The 25171-nt window shown below is 42.3% G+C and overlaps 2 protein-coding genes across 6 annotated transcripts in view; both read left to right on the top strand.

Moving 5' to 3' along the window:
• acyp2 (acylphosphatase 2, muscle type) overlaps positions 1-22559 on the top strand; it is a 43281-nt gene extending 20722 nt beyond the window's left edge. For 2 of the 4 annotated variants that reach the window (XM_078793870.1, XM_078793871.1), the window contains 2 exons: positions 1928-2008; positions 22442-22559. In XM_078793870.1, the coding sequence (XP_078649996.1) occupies positions 1928-2008; positions 22442-22559 (199 nt within the window). Of the gene's footprint in view, positions 1-1927; positions 2053-6012; positions 6137-22441 lie in introns of those variants that run through there. The other 2 variants (XM_078793872.1, XM_078793873.1) reach the window with 2 other exon arrangements.
• A 7-nt stretch (positions 22560-22566) lies between these two features.
• The window catches only part of sptbn1 (spectrin, beta, non-erythrocytic 1), a 50134-nt gene continuing 47529 nt past the window's right edge, over positions 22567-25171 (top strand). For both annotated transcript variants that reach the window (XM_058065148.2, XM_058065147.2), the window contains exon 1: positions 22567-22717. In XM_058065148.2, the coding sequence (XP_057921131.2) occupies positions 22567-22717 (151 nt within the window). The remainder of the gene's footprint in view (positions 22718-25171) is intronic.

Genomic DNA, 25171 nt, shown 5'->3' with positions numbered 1-25171 from the left:
TGAGCATCAGGAAATAAAGAACACACAAAATGACAGTAGTTACTGAGGAACCAACCTTGCTAACCCTAACCACTTCCTCACTAACTACTCTAAACCTATGTGCCTTTGTTCCTCAGTAACTACTCTACTCGTTAGTTACTCATTAGTTCCTCACTAACTACATTTATGTTCCCTAAATTTATGTGCCTCAGTTTCTCAGTAGTTAATCATTATTTCTTCATTAGTTCCTCAGTAACTACTCTACATTTATATGCCTTAGTTCATCAGTAACTACTCTACATTTATATGCCTTAGTTCATCAGTGACTACTCTACATTTATATGCCTTAGTTCATCAGTAACTACTCTACATTTATATGCCTTAGTTCCTCAGTAACTGCATATATGTCTTAGTTCCTCAGTAACTACTCTACATTTATATGCTTTAGTTCCCCAGTAACTACTCTACATTTATATGCCTTAGTTCCTCAGTAACTACTCTCCACGCATATGCCTTAGTTCCTCAGTAACTACTCTACATTTATATGCCTTAGTTCATCAGTAACTACTCTACATATATATGCCCTAGTTCCCTAGTAACTACTCTACATTTATATGCTTTAGTTCGTCAGTAACTACTCTACATTTATATGCCTTAGTTCTCCAGTAACTACTCTACATTTATATGCCTTAGTTCCCCAGTAACTACTCTGCATGTATATGCCTTAGTTCTTCAGTAACTACTCTACATGTAATATGCCTTAGTTCTTCAGTAACTACATGTATATGCCTTAGTTTTTCAGTAACTACTCTACATGTATACGCCTTAGTTCCTCAGTAACTACTCTACATTTATATGCCTTAGTTCCTCAGTAACTACTCTACATTTATATGCCTTAGTTCCCCAGTAACTACTCAACATTTATTTGCCTTAGTTCCCCAGTTACTACTCTGCATGTATATGCCTTAGTTCTTCAGTAACTACTCTACATGTATATGCCTTAGTTCCCCAGTAACTACTCTACATGTATATGCCTTAGTTCCCCAGTAACTACTCTACATTTATATGCCTTAGTTCTTCAGTAACTACACTACATTTATATGTCTTTTATGTATATGCTGTATATGCCTTAGTTCTTCCGTAACTACTCTACATGTACTATATGCCTTAGTTCCCCAGTAACTACTCTACATTTATATGCCTTAGTTCCTCAGTAACTACTTGACTCATGAGTTCTTTATGAGTTCTCAGTAAAGACTCATTATAAAGTGAGATGAAGAAGCCTGATGGATCCATCCATCCATTTTCTATATTGCTTATCCTCACGAGGGTCGCATTTATGCTGGAGCCTATCCCAGCTGTCTTTGGGCGAGAGGCGGGGTACACCCTGGACTGGTGGCCAGCCAATCACAGGGCCCATATAGACAAACAACAAACAACGTTACCAAGTACCTGGATAAAAGCCACGCACGCACGGGGATGCAAACATGCAAACTCCACACAGAGATGCCAAGTGGAGAATCGAACCCATGTCTCCTGACTGTGTGGCCAATGTGCTAACCACTAGCCTGATGTATCCATGACGGTAAACATGATTCTTGGTGTTTCTATCCATCATTTGATGATACTCATGTTTGTTGACAGTAAAAAACATCCGCTTAAGAGTTCCTAACATGTAATGCCATGTGCGTGTGTGTGTGTGTATGTGTGCGTGTGTGCGCGTGTGTGTGTGTGTGTAGTGGGTGAATCTGACCAATGAGAGAGAAGAATGTAGGCCATCTGATGTGGGCACCACAAAGATGAGATGGCGTTATTCTGACCTGACCCTGATCCTCTCCAATCTCCTCTAATCTACACACAGATGTTACCCCGAGTGCTCCAGATGTGAGGTCTGACGTGCATGTGTGTGTGTGTGTGTGTGTGTGTGTGTGTGTGTGTGTGTTGTCAGGAAAGTGTGGCTGAGCAAAGAAGGAAGTCCCAGCAGTCGCATCAGCAGAACCTCGTTCAGCAACCAGAGAAGCATCCACAAGTTGGAGATCAGCGGCTTTTCCACACGCTACTGAACACCTTGAGGTCACTTCATCACTCCGTCGCTTTTATTTTGGAGGCACCGCTACTTCCTTCCTGTCTCTGTCCGCCTCTCTTTCCGCCCCTCCATTGATGTCGTCTTTACGTCTTGTACATCAAATGAAGTTTTCTCTCGGGGTCTTGCGTCGGGTCTCGACTGGAGCACTCGCACACTTAACACTTTAGAGTGCACACTTGAAGTGTGTAAGTGTGCTCGTTTGCCATTTCGGGGAGGGGCGCTTGGTGAAATATGAAAGTGTAGAGCAGCTCATGGAGACATATTTCATCATTCATGCTATCAAATTACAGCCATTTTTCTCTATTTTAGGGCTTTTTAAAACTTTATTATAACTATAATATAAAAATATATACAAATATATGAGTAATAATAAGAATAACATTCATTCATTCATTTTTTACCGCTTATCCTCACAAGGGTCATATGTGACATAAATATATTTTAAGAATATTATAACTATTATATAAAAATATTATATAAAAATGTAAGAAATATGTAATACATAATAATCACATATGATATACAATCATTCAATAGCTAAAAAATAATACAATTATTACAATAATATTGTAATAATAATATCAATATTACAATAATAATAATAATATAAAATGATGGTACTTTAAACTTGAAATATAAGAAATTGAAAACATGATGACAATATGAAAGAAAAAATATTCATTCATTCATTCATTTTCTACCGCTTTTTCCTCACAAGGGTCATATGTGAGATAAATATATTTTAAAAATATTATAACTATTATATAAAAATATTATATACAAATGTAAAAAATATGTAACACATAATAATCACATATGATATAAAATATGTTTTAAAATATGATAATTCAAAATCCCAAAAAATATATACAATTATTGCAATAATATTGTAATAATAATATTAATATTACAATAATAATAATAATATAAAATTACGGTACTTTAAACTTGAAATATAAGAAATTGAAAATATTATATATACAAACTTTTTCATATCGCAAAGAATTGAAATATGAAAGAAAAAAGAAAATAATTGAAGAAAAAATGAGTGAAATTGAAGATATGATACTAATATGACAAAACTTTGCAATATTTGCAAATTTTAGGAAAACAAATAGTGAAAAAAAGCAGCATAGAGTGATAATAATAGTAATATTAGTCATTTATGTACGTGTTTGTTCCTGTGTGTGTGCTTCCTGGATACAATGTTAGAAGAGGCCTGTCGTCATGCCAACAACTCTCTGTGAGACCTTGGCTCAATCACAACAAGAGAGAGGGTGTATTCTCATCACTAGTATTACACTTCAATGACATGCACATGAAATATAATGCAAAGAAGTACTTTGAATGTACTGTATAGTACTACATACTAGTACTCTAGTCTGCTTCCAACGAGTTGGCAGACATGACGTTGGAGTGGAACATCTTGTCTGAGGGTTAAATCTAAGCCCCATCAAGCTTTTCCTGGCCTTCTGGAATATTCGATAGCTCATCCGGAGATCTTCACGGGCCTAAACACATCCAAATATAACCCCCCCAACCCCCGAGGGCCCGCCCACACGCCACTCGCCGGCTCTGACCCCCTCTTCCTCTTCCCAGCAACTTTGGCATCCTGGCGCCGTCACCATGGAAACGTGCCTCCATGTAAAAGCGTTTGAGAAGGAGAGTTGCCACAAGTAGAAGCTTTTTTCCCTCCATGCCTGCTGGCCGCCCACACACACACACACACAAACACACACACACACACAAACACACACCTGAGTGAGTGGGCTCTGACACTCGTTGCCAAGCAACAAGTTGACGTTCAACTTTACACTCAACTTTTACTTGACGATGGACAAAAAAAGAAAAGATAAGCAGTCATTTCACCACAACAAAGTCCAAATACGATGACAAAAAAAAGGCGGAATCAAACGAGAAAAAGTCAAAAGTTTTCCCAGAATCACGTCGTAACATTCCGAGGAAAAATAACATCCTTTTTTAAAAGGATTTTGTGGGAGTAAACTTGGGACATGATGTCATTTTAGGAGTAAGGAGTGGAAATAGTCAAGAAAAATATTTGAAAAATGCTTTTGAAATTCCTAATGTTATGAAAAACAAATAAAACAAGCAGTAACGTTGTAATGTTTGGAAAGTCAGGTTGTGAAAAAGTTGCAATGCTACAAGAATATGAAAAAAAAGACTAATTTTACAAGACGCCAGTCAAAATAGGAATTTTATAGGAATAAACTGGTCATATTAAGAGAATAAAAAAATGTTGTTTTTGAAATATTCAAGAAAACATTTTAATTTTTTTTAAGTTGTAATGTCATAACAAACAAACAAAACATACAAACAACAAGGTTGTGAATTTTGGAAAATTAGCTTGCATAGAAATATTACAAGAACAAGAATAAAGTCAAACATTGGGAATAAATAAATAAATAAATAAAAAATACAAATAAATAAAAAAGTAATTTTGTTTGTTTCTGCTTTTTCCTGATTACGGAGGCCCCACAACAGATTTTGATCCGCATAATTATTACAAGAAGAAAATTTGCAAGAAAAAAGTTGAACTTGAAAGAAAAACAACAGAAAAAATTGACAAAAACTGCTGTAATTTTGCGAGGATAAAGTCAAAATATTAAGACAAAAATTCACAATTGTAGAAGAATAAATTCATAATATTTTGAGGAATATTCATTGCAGAGACTTGAAATATGAAAGACAAAATATATTCAAAATTTTGTGAAAAATTACATACATTTTTACAAAGAAGTCATATTCTAATGAGAAAAAAATTGCAACATTATGGGAATAAACTCGTAATATTATGAGAATAAAAATAATGAAATATTCTTGAAATATTCAAGAAAACATGTTTTTTTTTACAAACAAAACAAGAAATAAAGTTTACGTTGGAAAATTAGGTTGAAAAAGTTGCAATGTTACACGAATAAAGGCAAAATATTATCGGAATAAAGTCAGAATTACAAGAAGAACATTTACCAAAATAAATTGAATAGGAATAAAAATAAAAGGAAAAAAGTAGTAATTTTGCAAGAACAAAGTTGTCATACTATGAGGGAAAAGAACGCCATTTTTAGTGACCCATCACGTGTTAGGATGTTGCATTGTGTTACCTTGGTGAGGTCACCGTCATGTGACCTTAATGAGAAGCTCTGTCTTTTTAGACTAAAAAAAAAACCCCAACCACATTTTACTAAGCGTTTTACTTTTCACCATCAGCCTGTTTGACATCATCCAATCTCCGCAGACCTTTTCTCCTCCCCCTCCTCCTCCTCCCTACTGCCTCATTCCCTCTCACTGATTTTGGAAGTGGAAGCACTTCATATCTTTACACTGCTTCCCGGGCGGGTGGAGAGATTGTGGTTGGCTGCTGTTTAATTTATTAGCGATCTGTGAACGTAAACTTTGAGTCTCAATGAGCAACAAAAAACTATATTACAAACATTCAGACTGTCATCGGGTGTATTTTTGTCAAAGGTAGTGGTATATGAAAGGGAGTGTTGGTCATGAAGATTATTTTAAAAAGGTGTCACGACAAACAATGATTGTATGGTACATTTGCTAACCAAAACCACGCTAGCAGATCGATTTGTGTGTTTTAACTGTGGCAGTCTGAATGATTAATTTTATATGTATGAATCAAAAGTGTTTTTGAAGTGAGTAATAGTCGTCTGAAAGATTCATATCGAAGTTAGCAGTATTAGCTAGCGAGCCACCTTAGTACAACTAAAGTGTGCTCACTTTAGTAGCTGTTACGTCGCAGTGATCACGTGACGTTAACCTGTCTTCACCGCCCCCGTCGGACAGCTGGTGGACATATTAAACACATTGTATCTCGCAAAACAGCCTCTTAATCAACTATTAACTGATGGTAATTTTCTCCCGACCGTCAAGTGGTAACCGTTTGCTTTCTCCCCACGAGAAAACGACCCATTTAGCGGTTGGAGGTGCAACTCGGTACCGCCCCACCGGTGCTGCACGATGTAAGAAGTGAGCGCCACCTCTCCGGCTCTGCAGTCCGGTGTGTGTTGAGGCTGCGGGGGCGGGGTGAGGAAGAAGAGGAGGAGAGGAAGAGGAGGCTCGGAGCTCTGCATTGTTTTCAGACATCGGCCGCCCTTGTCGAGCGGGACACCGCGGCGCGTCTGTCGGCCTTCAGGTGAGTCACCACTCCGGACCGGAGCTACCCGGTCCAAGTACACTTGTTGTGTCCTCGGTGTTTTAATATGGAGGCGGGTTGCGCGTGCATCTATACACGACGCCCGCACGAGGACAGATGTCCATGCCGTGATTAGGGGCGGCTTGATGGCGCCAACGGACCTCCTCTTCTCTAGCCCTCTGCGCGTGCGTGTTACAGCTTTGGTGCGCCACAGCAGCATCGTATTGTCGTCTCATGGTTAAAGTGATGGATATGTTTTTTGTCTGGGAAGGGGGACGGGGGGGGGGGTCGTCTTTGAGGGTGATGATGATGAAGATTTGGGCGGTGCAGGCGTGGTCTTGCGTGCTGACCTGAGTGAGAACGTCCTTGCATAGAGGATGAGTGGAGTAGTTTAAGCTGATCTGAGGTCAGCCTGTAGTTGCAAAAGGCCTCTTGAAGTGTTTTTTCTTCTTTGGTGCAGACCCCGGGCTTGGAGTCCAGTGGTGCTGTTATGTAATCAGATCCGACTGGACTGCTGCTTTCCCTCCTCAACCCCTTTTCCTTCTTCTTGCTTTAAAAAAAAAACGCTTTAAGTCATTGCTGTCATGACAACAGTCCGCCTTCCACTTATCTTTTCTTCACGTTCATCCTCCTCTTCTTTTCACTATCCCAGTTATCACCCCCCATTTCCACAACCTCCCACCTCCAGCAGGCACCAACTGGCAAGCATTTGGTGACTTGTTGGACCCCCCCATAGCGTCAAAGTGAGGCGTGGTCAGCTTAGAGGAGAACCTGGGAGGTCAAAGTGTTTCTAAAAGAAGGTCAACGATGTCCCCGTCACGCCAGCGCTGACCTGAAGTGGTTAAAACATCATAATAGCAGAACTTTGACCTCAAAAAAGCCTTTATTTTGAAAGAGCCAGGTCATTTTAACAGGTGTCTGTTGTATTGTAGTTTCAGGCTTGAACCGTCTCAGGTCCAGGCAGTGTAGACCAAACTGATCTCAGGTTTCACGGTGGGGAAAAAGCAAGTGGAGCGTTGGCCCTTTAAGGGTGAGAGCAGTGAGGGAGGGGGGGTCATCTTTACTTCCTCCTCAAGCATTGTGATTTTTCTTTGAAATTAAGGCAAACACAAACAAACGACTTCCTGTTGTCCACCAAATGTGACAAGGACCTCCAAGACCACAGACTACTTTGTTGACGACTGTAAGACCAGGAGAGGACATTCATGCATCTTTTGGTGTACAGAAACGATGGACCACATGTTGGTAACCGGTAGTCAGTGTACAGTCGGGGTCTCAAACGCAACTCTCTGTCTGGGTGACTTTGGGCCATATCGAGTATTCCACAAAAAAAGGGTTTCAATGAGGGAATCATGACATCCGATACCATTATAAATAGCTCTCATAACTTAAAAAAGGTACTGTACGGGTGAGCAAATCAAGCGCCTTTTCTCCGAGACGTTAATGGTCTGTTAAAACCCACAGAGCACACAAACCTAATCAGCCACCTGAAACGTTTGAAAAGTGCACAGTGTTCCTCAGAGACCCCAGTGGCATCAAGGAGGCTCCTCGGAGCATGTACCCGAATACAGTGCACCTTGCCGGGCCACGCCAGGCAGCTCCTCCCCTTCTATATTCTGGTTCTCCTGATGGTAGTGATGTGCTAGTAGTCATGTCATGATAATCATTCCGACTAAACAATAGGTACACTCGGTCACATTTAAATGTATCTAGTCCTTGTCCTTGTTTCCAGATTTTCCCACAAAAATCCCTTTAAGGGCAATCGGAATGCCGTTTTGTGGATGTAATGCTGAAACCATAAAATACTTTACCCTTATGACCTGAAAATAGCCACGTATACATGGACACAAATATTCCAATTCCATTCGGGTCTTTGTATACACCTCATTCCCAGAGAAAAGTGCCGATCCCGAATTGATTGGAATATTCCTTTCCATGTATACCATTGCTTTCGGAAAGGTAATTCGGAAAGATTCTATTCGGAAAGAGAAAAACTAATGTTTCTGTGTTGCTGGCTCTTTTGTGGGATTGTTTCCAGGCTTTTCCTGTCTACCATCTTTTGAACAGGCTTCCTTCTAAGATGATGCAGAATATGGTGCCCCCCCACCCCCCTCCATAAAAAGTCATATTTTACAAACACAGCCTTGGTTATGATGCTCGACAACATTTTCATGTAGAGCAGTACAGTAAACCTCGGATATATCGGACTCGGATATATCGGAAATTCGCTCACAACGGACAGATAAAAAAGAACCAATTTTTCTGTAATGCATTTCCAATAAAAATTCATTGCATATATCGGATTTTTTATAACGGATTTCGCCTATTTCGGACAAAATCTCCAGTCCCGTTCCAATTTCCCTCGCATATATCGGATGGCCGCATCGTGTCTCCTGTTTCTCCTGGCTCCAGATTTAGGACAAATATAAAAGTGAGTGACGTCAATAATACTAGCACAGCAGTGAATGAGATCTTCACTATTGGAAATAACTTTTATTGGAAAGGGCCTAGCTTAATTAACAATTTGTTATGCTCAGAGTCCAATAAAGTTAAATTCTCATTACCTTACGTCTCTTTTCATTGCCCAGTCCAGGTACATTGGAAACATAGTCAAGGAAGTGCCTTTTTATAACGGATAAAATCCGATATATGCGTAAAACGGACATTTTCCGGTATACGCATATAATGGATTTCGCTTATATCGGACAAAACCAGTGGGAACAATTGAATCCGATATATCCGAGGTTTACTGTACTTCTTAAATAGTTCATGCGGGGGCATGAGATGCAGGGAGCACATTGAATATAAGAGCAGACCTGCCAACATGTAAGATTTTGTTGTACTCTGCATATAGTTTGACTCTTGAATTTGCTTGTATGCTTCGCTGCTCTCCATTTTCTTGAATGTGGCAGGTTTCTGTTGTACAGTACACATAAATTAATGGATATTATTATTTTTTCAATAGTGTTTCAAATGGGGGGGGGGCGTGAAAACATTTCCGCATGACAGAAAATAATTGAGAACCACCGATTAAAGTAAGAATAGTTTTCAGAGCTGCGGATGACATTGTAGTCATTTCAACATCACTAGAAGAGTTGAACCGCTGCTCCTTCTTCCTGAGTGGAGCCAGATGAGGTGGTTCAGGTATTTGGTTAGGATGCCTCCCGGACGCCTCCCTGGGGAGGTGTTCAGGGCACGTCCAACCTGTAGGAGACATCGTGAAGACACATTGGCATGTCTGTGTTTGTCAATTGGCTCAGGAACGCCTCGGGATCTGCTGAGAGGAGCTGCGTGATGTATCCGAGAAAAGGGAAGGCTGGGCTTCCCTTATGATAGCCTTGGATAAGTGGGAGAAGATGCATGGATGCGGAGAACTTCTACTATAATAAATCGGCACGCCGAATGTAAACATGAAATAAATGCAGATTTTGGGGTGACATCATCACTTCTAAGAGATAGGGTGAGGAGCTCAGCCATCCGGGAGGGGCTCAGAGTAGAGCTGCTTCTCCTTCACATCGAGAGGAGTCAGTTGAGGTGGCTCAGGCATCTACTCCGGATGCCTCCCGGACGCCTCCCTGGTGAGGTGTTCCGGGCATGCCCAGCTGGGAAAAGGCCCCAGGGAATACCTAGGACACGCTGGAGGGACTATGTCTCACAGCTGGCCTGGGAACGCCTTGGTGTCCTCCCGGTGGAGCTGGAGGAGGTGGCCGTGGACCGGGAAGTCTGGGCTTCCCTACTAAGACTGCTGCCCTCGCGACCCGGACCTGGATAAGCGGAGGAAAATGGATGGATGATCACTTCTAGGGATCACTCAGCATGTTGTGAGAAGACCAGCCACTCGATAAGTCTTCTTAAAACGCTGGTGTCGCCAGTTGCAGTTTGTGGATGTGAAGCATGGACCCTTAAAGCTGAAGATACCAGGATCGAGAGCTTTGGAAATGCGCTGTTGTAGACAAACCTTACATTTTGGTAGGACGGCCAAAGGAATCTGTATTAACAGAACCAGGAACATCATGAGAACCATCAAGAAATGGAAGTTCCAGTATCATAAGACCGCAGAACTTCTGCACCCGGAGGTAGATATCAGAGGACTGGATAAGAGAATCGTGGCCTTCATGCATGAGGACTGTATGGGATCCATGTGAACTGGTGCTGGGATCTCACGGTCCTTTTATAACCAGGATGGCGAGAACCTTAAGAACCCCTGAGACCAAAAATTCCCAAGTGGGCCCACATTAGGCATTTTCACTTAGGGGTGTACTCACTTTTGTTGCCAGCGGTTTATACATGAATGGTTGTGTGTTGAGTTATTTTAGAGTAGCCTGCTGACGACTTTATGTGTGTGTGTGTGTGTGTGTGTGTGTGTGGGAGGACCAAGTGATGGAGGTGATGGAGGAATGTATGTGGGAGAGCAGCAGAGAACAAGGGAGTAGAAATGATTCATTCTCCATTAGAGCTATATAATATGCTACATAGTCACTTGGATTTTTTGTTATTGAAAAGTTTCACTTTCACTTTCACAAGGTCAGAAGTCGAAGTCTGTGATGGAATCGAGGAGGTGTTGCTACAAGCATATGTATGGGGGTGGGTTGCAGAGCGATAAGAAGAACATTCCGTCTGATAAATCCTCCTCGGGAGGAACCTTCTGGAAAATGTTCAGCAGACAGGAAGTGGACAAGTGTGTGACATCATGTGTGCTGACCACGCCCCTGGAATGTAAACATACACACGCTCGTGTAGATAACAGTGTGTGTGTTTACAAAGCGGGGTCATGTGGGGGGGAAGGGGAAGCCAAATTTAGTGAGTTTGGACCAGATTGGACCAGAACCAGCTTTAACACTTTATTAGTAATGAACGCTGTGTGTGTGTGTGTGTGTGTGTGTGTGTGTGTGTGTACTGAGGGTGTGGTCGAGACAGGAAATGAGCGATTTAACAGAAAATGGACTCACCCCTTCACTAGAAAACCGAGCTCCCATAGGCACCGTGTTGGGATGTCGATGCTAAAAGCTAACACCTTAGCATCGCTTTAGCCACGGCTCCAAAAGGCGGCGGTCGGCCATGCTGACGTAAGCTCAGCAAATTTGTCTGACTGACGGCAGACGACTCCCGGGGTGTCGGCTCAAACAATATACAGAAGGTTTTTTTATTTGTAGTGTTTCCATGACAACCGAGAAGGTTACATCATTGACCTACAGCTCTCTCTTGTCTTGGGGGTTGTAATACGACGCATGTGTGTGTGTGAGGAGAGGCTTTACACGGTGTATTCTCCACTTGCTGACACTCACGGCATTATGGGAAATATGAGTTGGAAGGTGGGGGGGAGGGGGGAGGGCATGCATGTGTCCTTGACCAAATGGACCACCAAAGTGATGTGTGTGTCTGTGGGGGAGGGGCTAATGATTGCAATGGGATCAACAATGTACTGATCAATACGTAACATCCTGTACATTTTCATCCAATCACAGTTGACACACACACACACACACACACACACACAGACAGGTAGTGAGACAGGTGCAGTATTGTGGAATGTTTCTGATCCCAGTCTTTTTTTTTTTTAAACACAGACCAGCAGGAAACACACATTGGCACAAAATACCACACACACACACACACACACAAATTGGAAGTGACATCCCACAATGCACTGCAGCTCAGGCTTGTTGCTCACTCAGAAACACAGAACGAGTCTGGCTGCTGGCCAAAATGACACGATGGGATGGATCGCCATGACGACACAGCCGACCCTCCAATCTGGACTGTGAGAAGCGCTCGGTGTGTATATGTGTGTGTGAGTGTGTGTTTGTGTGTGAGAGATATTTTTGGAGCAAAAGCTGCTAGAAGCACAGAGCAAATGTTTGTTGCGGAATCTTTTTGCCTGTTTGCAGGCTGGAATTATTTAAGGAAGTACAAGTCGGAATTTGGATTGGACAAAAATATTCAGATATTGTTTGGTGTTACCGGGCAGAAAAGAAAAAGGAAGGTTCACATCTGCAGGGCTGCTGTGCATGTGTGTGTTTGTGTGGTTTGGTTGGGGTGTGTGTCAGATTAAAAATGGCTGCAGGGTGGAGGCAGCACAGGCGCAGGGAGAAATTTGGAAGTTTGGGAAGTGGGGGATGGGATAAGGGGAGAGGATGGTGAAGTCGTGTGTTTTCAAAAAGGCGGCAAACCAGATGACCATCAGGAAGTTTCTCCCCTCCCTGTCTATGGCGCCGTCCCAGAAGCTCCACCTCTTTCCTCCATGACAGCGCAAGCAAATCCACACTCTATGACAGGGGTCTCAAACTCAATTTACCTGGGGGCCACCGGCTCTAGGTTCTGGGTGAAGCGTGGTGAGTGCCTTTTTGGACTCTAACCAAAGTGTACTCTAACCAAAAATAACAAACAAAGGCACCAAAAACATTACGTTAAATATCTGATAAAACATTCCACTGTTCTCAAATATCTTAATTTTTATTTTTCTATACACAAAATAAGATAAAAAAAATAAACAAATTAAGAATAAAGACAATAAATCAATCAGTAATAAATAAGTAAAATAATAATAAAACGGCAAATAAGAAAAACGTAAGAAACCACATACAGTTAGTTAGTAGAGAAATGATTTTTTTCCCGATTCAAATGTACAGTATTAACAGTTATTTAACCTTTAACATGAACATTAATGAAACTTAATAATTTGACCCAATTAGCAAGTTAGCATCGTACTCGGTTCCATCTGGGAGCAGCGTCGTAACTTTAATATGTTTGATGAGAAGCTTTATTTTCAGTTTTTATTCCAAATCATTTCCTGCATTTATTTGTACCCAGCGTCATAAGCCTTTAGCTTCATTGCTAATCCAAAGCAAAACAGGGCGGGGTAACAGGGTAGGGTAACAGTATGGGCGGGGCAAAATCATATTAATTGTGCTTTAAGCTGTCATTTCAACATTAAACTTTGGTATCAAGGTGGGGGCCTCAAACTAGCGTCTGGCCCGCGGGCCGCAAGTTTGAGACCCCTGCTCTATGAAGTTTTGAAGAGCTCCATCCCATGAAAGTTGTGAGAAGAAGAACTAAAGACTTGTTTGAACAGAGCGACTCCGCTCAATGTGTTCTTGTCCCGCGAGAAGGTTCTGGACGTCTGGACTCACAATGGAGCCGTCTGTCAGCACACACTGTGGCCATTGAGGACCATGAGTAGAAAAAGGTGTTTGTCACTGAATATCAGGCTCATCCTGCAGCTATTTGGTGCCAAGCGTCCACCCGATGCACCGCTTTCACCGTCTCTGCATTCACCAGTCAGAAGAATCAGAACATTGTTGACGTGCGGGCATATGGTGAAGGCTAAAATACAAAGAAAAAGCAAAATAGTAGATCTGAGTTTTTTGAGGTATGTTGAGTTCTTTGGTTCTTGTTCACGAGTGAAGGAAGGATGGAACACGAGACGGACATGAGGATTGGTTCGGCGTGATGCGGGTTCTGCATTGGTCTGTTGTGGTGACGAGAGTGCCTTTGTTTGTTTTTTTTTGGTTAGAGTACATTTTGGTTAGAGTCCAAAAAGACACTAACCACGGTTCCACTGTAAATAACGAATGAAGGGGATACATTTACTTTTACCTTGGAGTTATTTCTTCAATCATAATTCTTTATCAAATCACATTCTTTATCAAAATGCTGACACGCGCAACGTTTTTGGTGCCTATGTTTGTTATTTTTGGTTAGAGTACACTTTGGTTAGAGTCCAAAAAGGCACTAACACCGGTTCCACTGTAAAGATACATGTACTTTTACCTTGGAGTTATTTCTTCAATCATAATTCTTTATCAAATCACATTCTTTATCAAAATGCTGACACGCGCAACGTTTTTGGTGCCTTTGTTTGTTATTTTTGGTTTGAGTACACTTTGGTTAGAGTCCAAAAAGGCACTAACAACGGTTCCACTGTAAAGATACATGTACTTTTACCTTGGAGTTATTTCTTCAATCATAATTCTTCATCAAATCACATTCTTTATCAAAATGCTGACACGCGCAACGTTTTTGGTGCCTTTGTTTGTTATTTTTGGTTAGAGTACACTTTGGTTAGAGTCCATAAAGGCACTAACCACGGCTCCACTGTAAAGATACATGTACTTTTACCTTGGAGTTATATCTTCAATCATAATTCTTCATCAAATCACACATTCTTTATCAAAATGCTGACACGCGCAACGTATTTGGTGCCTTTGTTTGTTATTTTTGGTTAGAGTACACTTTGGTTGGAGTCCAAAAAGGCACTAACCACGGTTCCACTGTAAATAACGAATTAAGGGGATACATTTACTTTTACCTTGGAGTTATTTCTTCAATTGTAATTCTTTATCAAATCACACATTCTGTATCAAAATGCTGACACGCGCAACGTTTTTGGTGCCTTTGTTTGTTATTTTTGGTTAGAGTACACTTTGGTTAGAGTCCAAAAAGATACGAACCACGGTTCCACTGTAAATAACAAAGTTAGTTAAAGGGGAACGGCACTTTTTTTGGCCATCATTCACAATCCTTACGGTATGAAGCTAGTATTTCGACTAGAAGGCTAACGGACGTTTTGTGGTCAAGGTAGGATAGAAACACAGCTGGATGCAGTGTATTGATAACACAACATGTGTCATTATGCAATTTTTTTTGCATACATTTTTGACGTAAACAGAAAAATGCCCAAATATGCACATATGCTAACCGAGGTCCCACTGTAAAGTCCAAAGAAGTTGCTACAATGTAGCATGTTAGCATCCATGGTACATTGCCTCTAATCAGGCTGCATATTATTTATGTCACTTTTTACAGCTGCTGAAACCGTCGAATGCCAAGCGTGGGCTGCGACCATACTTGCGTGTGTGTCTGTGTGTATGTGCTTAGCGGGGCATAAGGACACGCCAATTTACCCTGGAAATCAACACACATTTTGGAAGCTTTTTGAATAATGAAAAGGTTCAGGCTTCTAATGTTGCATCTCCATGTTGCTTTGTGTGTGATGATTCATGGAGACAAGGTGTGTGTGTGTGTGTGTGTGTGTGTGTGTGTGTGCACGCTAACGTGAGGAGATGATGAATTAATGGAGTTGTTATGAAATATAGATAGACTCACACACACGTAGCCGGCATGAAGGCTTTGTGGTTCTTCCAGCAACCAATCAAGAAGACATGATGGTTATGATTATGATTAATTTTACAGTTTAATAATTTACGGGTTGGGGTTATGGTTAGGGGTCAGGATTAGAGGGTTACAGGGATAGGGTTGGAGGATTAGAGGGTTGGGGTGACAGGGTTACAAGGTTAGGGTTGGGGTTACGGTTAGGGGTCTGGATTACAGTGTTACGGGTTTGGGTGGGTTTGAGGGTTACAGGGTTAGGGTTGGAGGATTGGTAATGGAAATGGTAATGGTTTAATTTCATTTGAACATGCATCACATTACAATTGAATGCATCCCATAATCAGTTCACAGTTCCACATGTCCAAAAGGAGTAGGAAGAAGCAAAGCTTATTAAATCCTACCCCTCTATCTGGTACTTTTACAATCTGTAACTGTTACATTTGTTCACTTCCTGCTTTCCTAATATAGTTTAAGTTTTTAATTATTATTATTATTTTTATTTTATTGAAAAAGTTAGTGGCTAAGGGGTTCAGATGGGTTAGGGTTAGAAGGTGGCAGGGTTAGGGATGGAGGGTGAGAGGGTTGGGATGACAGGGTTACGGGTTTAGGGTTGGGGTTATGGTTAGATGTCAGGGTTACAGTGTTTCAGGCTTAGGGGTGGAGAGTTAGAGAGTTAGGGTGAGAGGGTTACCAGGTTATGGTTAGGGTGGTTTACGGTTAGAGGGCTAGGTTTGGAGGGTTAGGGTGGGTTAGGGTGATTAGGGTCAGGTTTGGCGGGTTAAGGGTGGGTTAGGTTGAGTGGGTTGTAGGGTTAGAGGGTTATGGTTAGGCTGGTTTCGGGTTAGAGGGTCAGGGTGAGAGGGTTACAAGGTTATGGTTAGGGTGGTTTAGGGTTAGACGGCTAGGTTTGGAGGGTTAGGGTGATTTAGGGTCAGGGTTGGAGGGTTAAGGGTGGGTTAGAGGGTGAGAGGGTTACAGGCTTATAGTTAGGGAGGTTTAGGGATGGAGGGTCGGAGGATTAGAGGGTTATGGTTAGGCTTTTTTCAGGTTAGAGGGTTAAGGTAGGTCAGGGTGAGAGGGTTACCAGGTTATGGTTAGGGTGGTTTAGGGTTAGAGGGCTAGGTTTGGAGGGTTAGGGTAGGTCAGGGTGATTTAGGGTTAGAGGGTGGGTTAGGGTGAGTGGGTTGGAGGGTTATAGGGTTATGGTTAGGCTGGTTTTGGGTTAAAGGGTCAGGGTGAGAGGGTTACCAGGTTATGGTTAGGGTGGTTTAAGGTTAGTGGGCTAGGTTTGGAGGGTTAGGGTGATTTAGGGTCAGGTTTGGAGGGTTTGAGGGTGGGTTAGGATGAGAGGGTTATAGGCTTATGGTTAGGGAGGTTTAGGGATTTTGGGGTTTTAGGGTTTTGGTTAGGCTGGTTTCGGGTTAGAGCAGGGGTGGGCAAATATTTTGACTCGTGGGCCGCATTGAGTTAACAAAATTGTCCAGGGGGCCAGAACATGTATTTAACACACACATTTTCCTTGAATGATTTGTCTAATTGTAGCTGTATGTTCTCATGTGGCTTTTTTCAGGAGCACTTTAAACATCAAACTATGTCACTAAATTTTACATTTAAAAAAAAAATGACTAAATAAGACATGTTGCCAGTTTGTATGTTAAAAGTTGAAATACTGAAAAAGCAACTGGCGGGCCGGATTCAAACACTTGGTGGGCCGCATGTGGCCCCCGGGCCGTAGTTTGCCCACCCCTGGGTTAGAGGGTTAGGGTAGGTTCGGGTGAGAGGGTTACAGGCTAAGAGAGTTGGGGTGGCAGGGTTGCGGGATTAGGGTTGGGGCTATGGTTAGGGGTCAGGGTTAGAGGGTTACAGATTTGGTTGGGTTAGAGTCAGGGGTTCGGGTTTATGTTAGCAGTTTTAAGGGTTAGGGGTTTAGGGTGACATCAAATGTGACCTGATGACTTGTAGCCCATGTCGGTCCCTGAATGCCTCCTAGGTGGCATGAAAGCCATCAAGACTATTTTTGCTTCTGTTTGGTCTCAATGGTTGCATCAATAGATTGATCAGTGTAACCATGGCAACCACTAACCGCATTAGCACTTACCCCCCCTCTCTGCTAACCGAATTACGCCGAGCAGAGATTGTAACACGAGAAGATGCTCTGCAGACAGCAGCAACATTAATGCCGGTGTGATGCTTCATGTGTTGTTTGCTAGCTCGCAGGCTAGGTCGACTCTCCAGGCGCTCGGAGAACGCACAAGAAGTAGCGCTAGCGCTTAGCACCTGCACTGCGACAGTGACAGCATGTGTTCTACTTCCTCTTTCTGGTTCAGGCAGCGCTCCGGTCTTCTGGAGATGCTGCTGGGTCAAAGGAGTGGCGCCGTCCTCTCGGAATTACGGCGGCCTACTTAGCGCCAGCAGAGAGGACGATATGATGGATGACTCTTTTGGTGTCCTAAATTAAATATACGTGTGTGGCAGCCCTTTAAACCCAACGACCTTGACTCACCTCTAAACTCTTTACATTATTTACTAACTAGTAGCATTACCAGCTAACCATTCACGTTAAACACGGCTAAATGTGTGTTGGCCATAATTTGAAGCTATTGCTTTGCTAGCAGCAGACATTTACATGTGAAATGTCGTTTATCTGAGCTACAAGCTAACCATAATTAAAGGTCTCTCACTTAGCCAAACATCTTAAAAGGACAAAACCATCTCAAAGCTAACTCAGCTTAACTTGCTGTTTTATACATACAGCACAGTACATAAATACAGTACATGAGCTTTATGTATACAGCACAGTATATAAATATAGTAGAGTATATAATACAGTACATAAGTGGTGTCCACCAAGGCCATACATAAAAATGAAAGGATGGGGGAGGGCGCCCTTTGATATATTTTATACACCACAGATGCTAAGAACAGTCCAGCTAGTCGAGCAAGAAGTAGACTAGAGCTGTCCTATCCAGTCTGCCTGGTGTGTGTCCTACCTAGTCTTTGATGATGAACTGATGAAGTCTCCTAAGACAACGTAAACAATCCACTTGCCATGGACAAGTTGGGAATGTCCGATGTTGACTTTTTTGCCGAAAACCGATATGCTGACATGGTCCAACTCTCCGAGACCGATATTAGTTGATACCGATATGTGGAACATGACATATCCTCTGTGGTGGAATGAACACTTATGATGTACACAGCATTGTTTAAATTAGGGCTGGGTTAAACGGTTATTTTTGTAATAGATTAATCTGGAAAATAGTTTTTTGATGCAGCGATTAATCTAACAATTTATTTTTAAATCCGATTTGATTCGATTTTGATTTCGATTATCTTTTTTTATCTTATTATTATTTTTTGAAAATATCTGACACCAATATCAACTGATAATTTTATGCAATCAGACCGGTAATTATCGGTACCCTAATTACAAAATAAAAAGTCTAAATTCCAAGTTATAATTATGAGATGAAAAGTAAAAATTTCAAAATAAAACTTCAAAATAGCAAGATAAAAAGGTCATAATTGTGAGATAAATAGTCAAAACGATGAGATAAGATCAAACTGCGCATACATGCAAAAAGTTTGACACCTTTTGAGGGATCAAAACCCAAAATATTTTTGTTGAGTGTATCTAGATATTGTATATAAATGATGCTCTCAGGCTTTTACAAGTGTGTGTGTGTGTGTGTGTGTACGTGTGTGTGGCGTCTTTGCGTGTGAGGAGGCAGCTGTAAGTGGAGCGAGCGTCTCGGCCTGCGTGGGAGCTCGAACAATACACGGTGCCGGCTTAGCGTTGCCATGGTGACTAAGTGATGCTGGAGTTTGGAAGATGCTGGTGGATGGAGTATGTTTTTTTTTTTTTTTTTCTATCTGTAATCACCATTCCAGAATCCACTCTGTAGTCAAGATGAACATCTTTGTGTCGCTGTCGGACGCTTTGATGAGCGGGGTTCTCACAAAGCGAGCCGGGTAGGCCGTCGCCGTGGAGACGTGAGCTTTGCGCTCAGCAATGTCCCACTTTTTGGCTTTTTAGCGAACAAGTTACAGTAAACATGCCATGATGGAGGCGGAGTAGAAATGTTGTGTGCTTCACTCTTCTGTTGGTCCATTTCGCTGCTCTCACACGGGACTCTAGCTTTTTGACGACCCACTTTTTAAAAATAAAAGCTGCTGCTGTCCCACTTCACCAGCGGTCCTCTAGAAACAAGCGTCACATCGTCTGGTCTTATATATCTTACAGTGTAGAAGTATAATATTCCTCAATTGTTACTATCAAATGACATTTTCATTCCATCTGTCTATACTTGATTTTTTACAATAAAGTAGCACCCCCATGTGGCCAAGTCGTGTGTTGCAAACATAATGCATGGACATCTAGGGGCCCTAAGCAGGATCTGTTCTGAGGTTCATTCATTCATTTTTTACCGCTTATCCTCACGAGGGTCGCGGGGGTTGCTGGAGCCTATCCCAGCTGTCCTACCTAATGAATCACTTTATGTCACACACTGCCGCCCACATCAGTTTGTCCCATTGATGTCTTTTTCTAACGTCCCATCTTAGCAGCACCTAAGACAAAAACAGAGCCAGCGACAAAATTCAGTGGCCAAAATGTTGATTAAGAACCCCAATTGTTGGCAATTGGCATTGTCAGTGTTTCAGGGGGACCCAGGTGACCATGGGGCCCGAAGGGGCCACTTAGGGTGCATATAGGGAGCCTGTCATCTACTCATCATTTACTAACCCTCTACTAAATAAAGTAACTTAACTCTCTACTCTCTTGAATAACTAACTCTGCCAACCCTACTGCTTTCGCTAACCAGCTCTATGAACTTAACAACTCTATTAACTCTCTCTTAACTAACACTGCAGTCAACTAACAATTGACTACTAACTCTTTACTAACACTACTGTTTACTGCCACCCAGCTCGACGAACACTCTACCAACTCTGGGGTCAACTAACTCTACTAACACTCTACTAACTCACTACCAACTCAACACTAAGTCAACTAAGTTGCTACTACAAACTCGTTTAACTTTACAAACTCTACTAACTCTACCAACTCTACCAACTCTCTGGTCAACTGACTCTACTAACTATCGGCTAACTCAACACTAAGTCAACGAGGTTGCTACTATCAACTAGGCTAACTTTACAAACTCTACTAACATTCTACCAACTCTCTGGTCAACTAACTCTACTAACTCAACACTAAGTCAACTAAGTTGCTACTACAAACTCGCCTAACTTTACAAACTACTAACACTCTATCAACTCTCTGGTCAACTAACTCTACTAACTATCAGCTAACTCAACACTAGGTTGCTACTATCAACTCGGCTAACTTTACAAACTCTACTAACATTCTACCAACTCTCTGGACAACAAACTATATTTCTCAACTAACTCAACCCTAAGTCAAATAACTTGCTACTATTTATTATTACTTAATTATCGACTATCTTCAATAACTCAACTTTCTAACTTTAACTTTCTACTAACTTGATTTGACTGACTCACTATTAAGTTTACTAACTTGTTAACTCTACAAACTGCTAACTTAAATAACTCAACTCAAAGGCTTTACTAACTCGACTACTTTAACTCACCACTAAGTCTACTCACTCTGGACATGGTGTTTGACAGTTGTTGTTGTTGTTGTTGTTAAAGTTGCTGGTTTAGCTCTTTGTTTTGCTTATTTTAGTCTTTTTGATGAAAATAAGTTGAGGTTCTACTAGGCCAGGGGTGGGCAAACTACGGCCCGGGGGCCACATGCGGCCCACCAAGTGTTTGAATCCAGCCCGCCAGTTGCTTTTTCAGTATTTCAACTTTTAACATACAAACTGGCAACATGTCTTATTTAGTCATTTTTTTTTTAAATGTAAAATTTAGTGACATAGTTTGATGTTTAAAGTGCTCCTGAAAAAAGCCACATGAGAACATACAGCTACAATTAGACAAATCATTCAAGGAAAATGTGTGTGTTAAATACATGTTCTGGCCCCCTGGACAATTTTGTTAACTCAATGCGGCCCACGAGTCAAAATATTTGCCCACCCCTGTACTAGGCTCTACTTCCTGCTTGTTTACGTCTTCAATGAATGTGTCGCCGCCGTAAATTAGCTACAGATCCAAGACAGGGTCTGACTTTGGTCCTGTGTGAGATGCGTGTGGATGTTGTTTGTGCTGAGTCATGCCGCCGCTGTTTGCTGCCGATGGCTGATTGTGCCGAGTCATCATGTTGTCCTCTTCCATCAGCAGCACTGGAAGCGGGAACGTGATGCAGAAATGATGGGTTTTCATCCATCCATCCATCCAACCATTCATCCATCTCCTCACCAGCTTGGATACTTGGAGTGTTTTCATTGGCTCCTATGGAGACTTCCATAGGACTTTCACCAGTTGTCTGTTGTTGTGTAGTTGCCTGTTGTGGCCGAATGGGGGCGCACTTTACTCTCACATTTCACCCCAGCGTGCTCCTGTAATCACAGGGAAGCACGTGGGTCCTGTCAGGAGTGAAAACATTACTTTATTTTATTATTTATCTTATTTATTCTTCTTATTATTTCATTTATTGTTTTTTTTAATGTTTTCTCATTATTTCACATTAGTTACTACACATAACTTTGTTCCACTATGTCGAATATATTATTTATATTTCATATAAATAAATGTTCATTCATTCATTCATTTTCTACCGCTTTTTCCTCACGTGGGTCGCGGGGGTGCTGGAGCCTATCCCAGCCTATCCCAGCTGTCTTTGGGCGAGCCGGGGTACACCCTGGACTGGTGGCCAGCCAATCACAGGGCACATATAGACAAACAACCATTCACACTCACATTCATACCTATGGACAATTTGGAGTCACTAATTAACCTAGCATGTTTTTGGAATGTGGGAGGAAACCGGAGTACCCGGAGAAAACCCACGCATGCACGGGGAGAACATGCAAACTCCACACAGAGATGGCTGAGGGTGGAATTGAACCCTGGTCTCCTAGCTGTGAGGTCTGCGCGCTAGCCACTTCACCGCCGTGCCGTCATAATAAATTTTGTATTTTGTGTTGTTGACCCTGGTGTTGTGTCTGCGTGTGCAGGTTTCGGAAAGCAACGTCTCGGCCCGCCACTCGGTGCCGGGTGTGTTTGAGGCTCGCGTGGCTGGCAGCAGGAAGCAGGTGGAAGGACTCGGCGGCGGCGACGGCAGAGTGGCGTTGAGGTCAAGATGACGTCGGTAGCGGCGGACTACGACCACATGGAGATCCAGCAGCAATACAACAATGACGGCGTCAACAACCGCTGGGACGCCGACGACTGGGACAACGAGAACAGCTCGGCTCGCCTCTTTGAACGCTCGCGTATCAAAGCGCTGGCAGGTGAGCGCCTGTTTGTGTTTTTCGCGTTGTAGAGTGATGCTAAGCTAACGTCCACTTGCTTTCCGGCTTAGAATCGGAACCTCTTTTTATAGGCTTGGCTTCTTTGGCGCCCCCCAGTGGAGGCACGCCTCCCAGTTTTGAAAAGTGGCTGAAATATTACTGATAATGTTAACAGGAAGTGATTTGACCTTTGAGCTTGTTACGCCTTTGTTGTTTTTTTTCAACTGATGATTAACTACTTGTATCGTTGAGTGTGCGTTTGTTTTTGTGTATGTGTGCCTGATGGTGGACTGCAGTGTCCTACGTCACTGAATAATTCACACGGCTGTAAAATATGCAGGAGGACTCATAGTGTGTGTGTGTGTGTGTGTGTGTGTCGCCAGTGCGATGTTGGCATCCATGTTGGAACCCCTTCATCCTCGTAGCATTAATGCACCATGAAAGAAATCCATACAACATAAATGTGATATATAGTGAGAAGAATATAGTCCATTTTTTCAAAAAGCGTCATATTCTTTTCAGTGTTAATGAGTTGTTATTATCGGCAAGAGGTGTCACTCTGATTGTAACTCTTTTTTTTTTTTTTGTGATCCGCCTGATAAAGCTGCTTGTGTGTGGGTGTGATCTACCCCATGTGATATACTAGGAAACACAAAACCGGCAGTCGCCATAGAAACACAGTCAGATGAAGTCCAAAGAGGCAGTAGGAGCGTGTAGGCGTGTTTTCCATCCTTACTGTGTGTTTCTCCTTTTTTAAAAATGTCCGCCTGTCGAAACCCCCGTATGAGACATGTTGAGACAGTTAGGACCTTTGACTGAGATGTCATCATCCGGTTCTTGCTGGGAAGTTGTGAACTTTCACACCTTGATAAAAGAACGTGTCTGTGTACGACCTGACAGGACGTCTAAAGACATGAGGCCTCATCTGTGAGCTTGCAGGCGCACAAAACAGGGATGAAAAGTTGCGTACGTAAACATGTCATGGATAAATCGACTTATTGAACGATAAAAAAACAGGTGGATAATTATGACGTCCTGGATAAATTGATATTCATTTATGTACGCGTGTTTGCGTGTTCGTTCTGTGACACACAGGCTGGATGACAAGAGTGTTCACTCTCTATCTTTTTTTGTGCATTGGTTTTATAAGTGGAATGAACGGACGAGGTGGGCTATCATCTCATTCAGTCTCTTTGTGGAGGCGGGCCTATAAGCTACTTAGCTATGGTAGCTATTACCCTAGCTGCAGTTACGCTAGCATCAATGACAACACAAGCCATGAATGCCAAAGTCACAGTGTGGCAATGTTTGGGTTTTAAACAAAGACCGACATGGACAGTTTTCTCATTCATTCATTCATTCATGAGGTGCTGGAGCCTATCCCAGCTGTCTTCGGGCGAGAGGCGGGGTACACCTTGGACTGGTCGCCAGCCAATCACAAGGCACATATAGACAAACAACCATTCACACTCGCATTCATACCTATAGACAATTTGGAGTGGCTAATTAACTCTCACGCTAACCACTCGACCACTGTGCAGCCCTGACAGTTTTCTCAATTAGGGAAAAAAAAGTAGTGATGGAGGTGCTTGGGCAGCGGCGCCTTGGTTCCGACAGTCAACACACAGCTACACGGTACACTCGTGGTGCAAATGTGAATAACACCTCTCATGACAAAAATGAATGAAAACATGATCTAAATGTTGCTATAATACTCAATATCGACAATATTTTGGCACCAAAATGATCCACCAGCAGAATTCAATATCATGACATCACTAGCCGATCACTACTATCAGGAGAACCAGACTATACAGCAGGAAGAGCCACATGGTGTGGGCCAGCAAGGTGCACTGTACTCGGGTACATGCACTGAGCAACCTGTGTGATGCCACGGAGGTCTCTGGCATTATGTTAGCATTTTGGCGTCTCAAGTTTCTTTTTGTGCTCCATGGGGTTCCCCTCCCCCATCGCGTAGCATTTGTACAGCTAGCATGTAAAATGTTTGTTTACAAGTAATCTTGCCTGATTAGAGCGCTTTGTTTTAATTATTGGTATGACATCATAATTCCCTCATATCGACCTGATAGTTGTCGTGCACGTGTTATTACTATATTTATTATTTTGGGCGGCACGGCGGTCAAGTGGTTAGCGCGCAGTCCTCACAGCGAGGAGACCAGGGTTCAATTCCACCCTCGGCCATCTCTGTGTGGAGTTTGCATGTTCTCCCCGTGCATGCGTGGGTTTTCTCCGGGTACTCCGGTTTCCTCCCACATTTCAAAAACATGCTAGGTTAATTGGCCACTCAAAATTGTCCATAGGTATGAATGTGAGTGTGAATGGTTGTTTGTCTATATGTGGCCACCAGTCCAGGGTGTACGCCGCCTCTCGCCGGAAGACAGCTGGGATAGGCTCGAGCACCCCCGCGACCCTCGTGAGGAAAAGCGGTAGAAA

Source organism: Doryrhamphus excisus, linkage group LG10 (genome assembly GCF_037039965.1).
Source record: "Doryrhamphus excisus strain RoL-2023G ecotype Guam linkage group LG10, RoL_Dexc_Guam_v1.1, whole genome shotgun sequence".
Lineage (NCBI taxonomy): Eukaryota > Metazoa > Chordata > Actinopteri > Syngnathiformes > Syngnathidae > Doryrhamphus > Doryrhamphus excisus.
The sequence above is the reverse complement of the archived record's forward strand: the minus strand, read 5'-3'. Positions and strand labels throughout refer to the sequence as shown.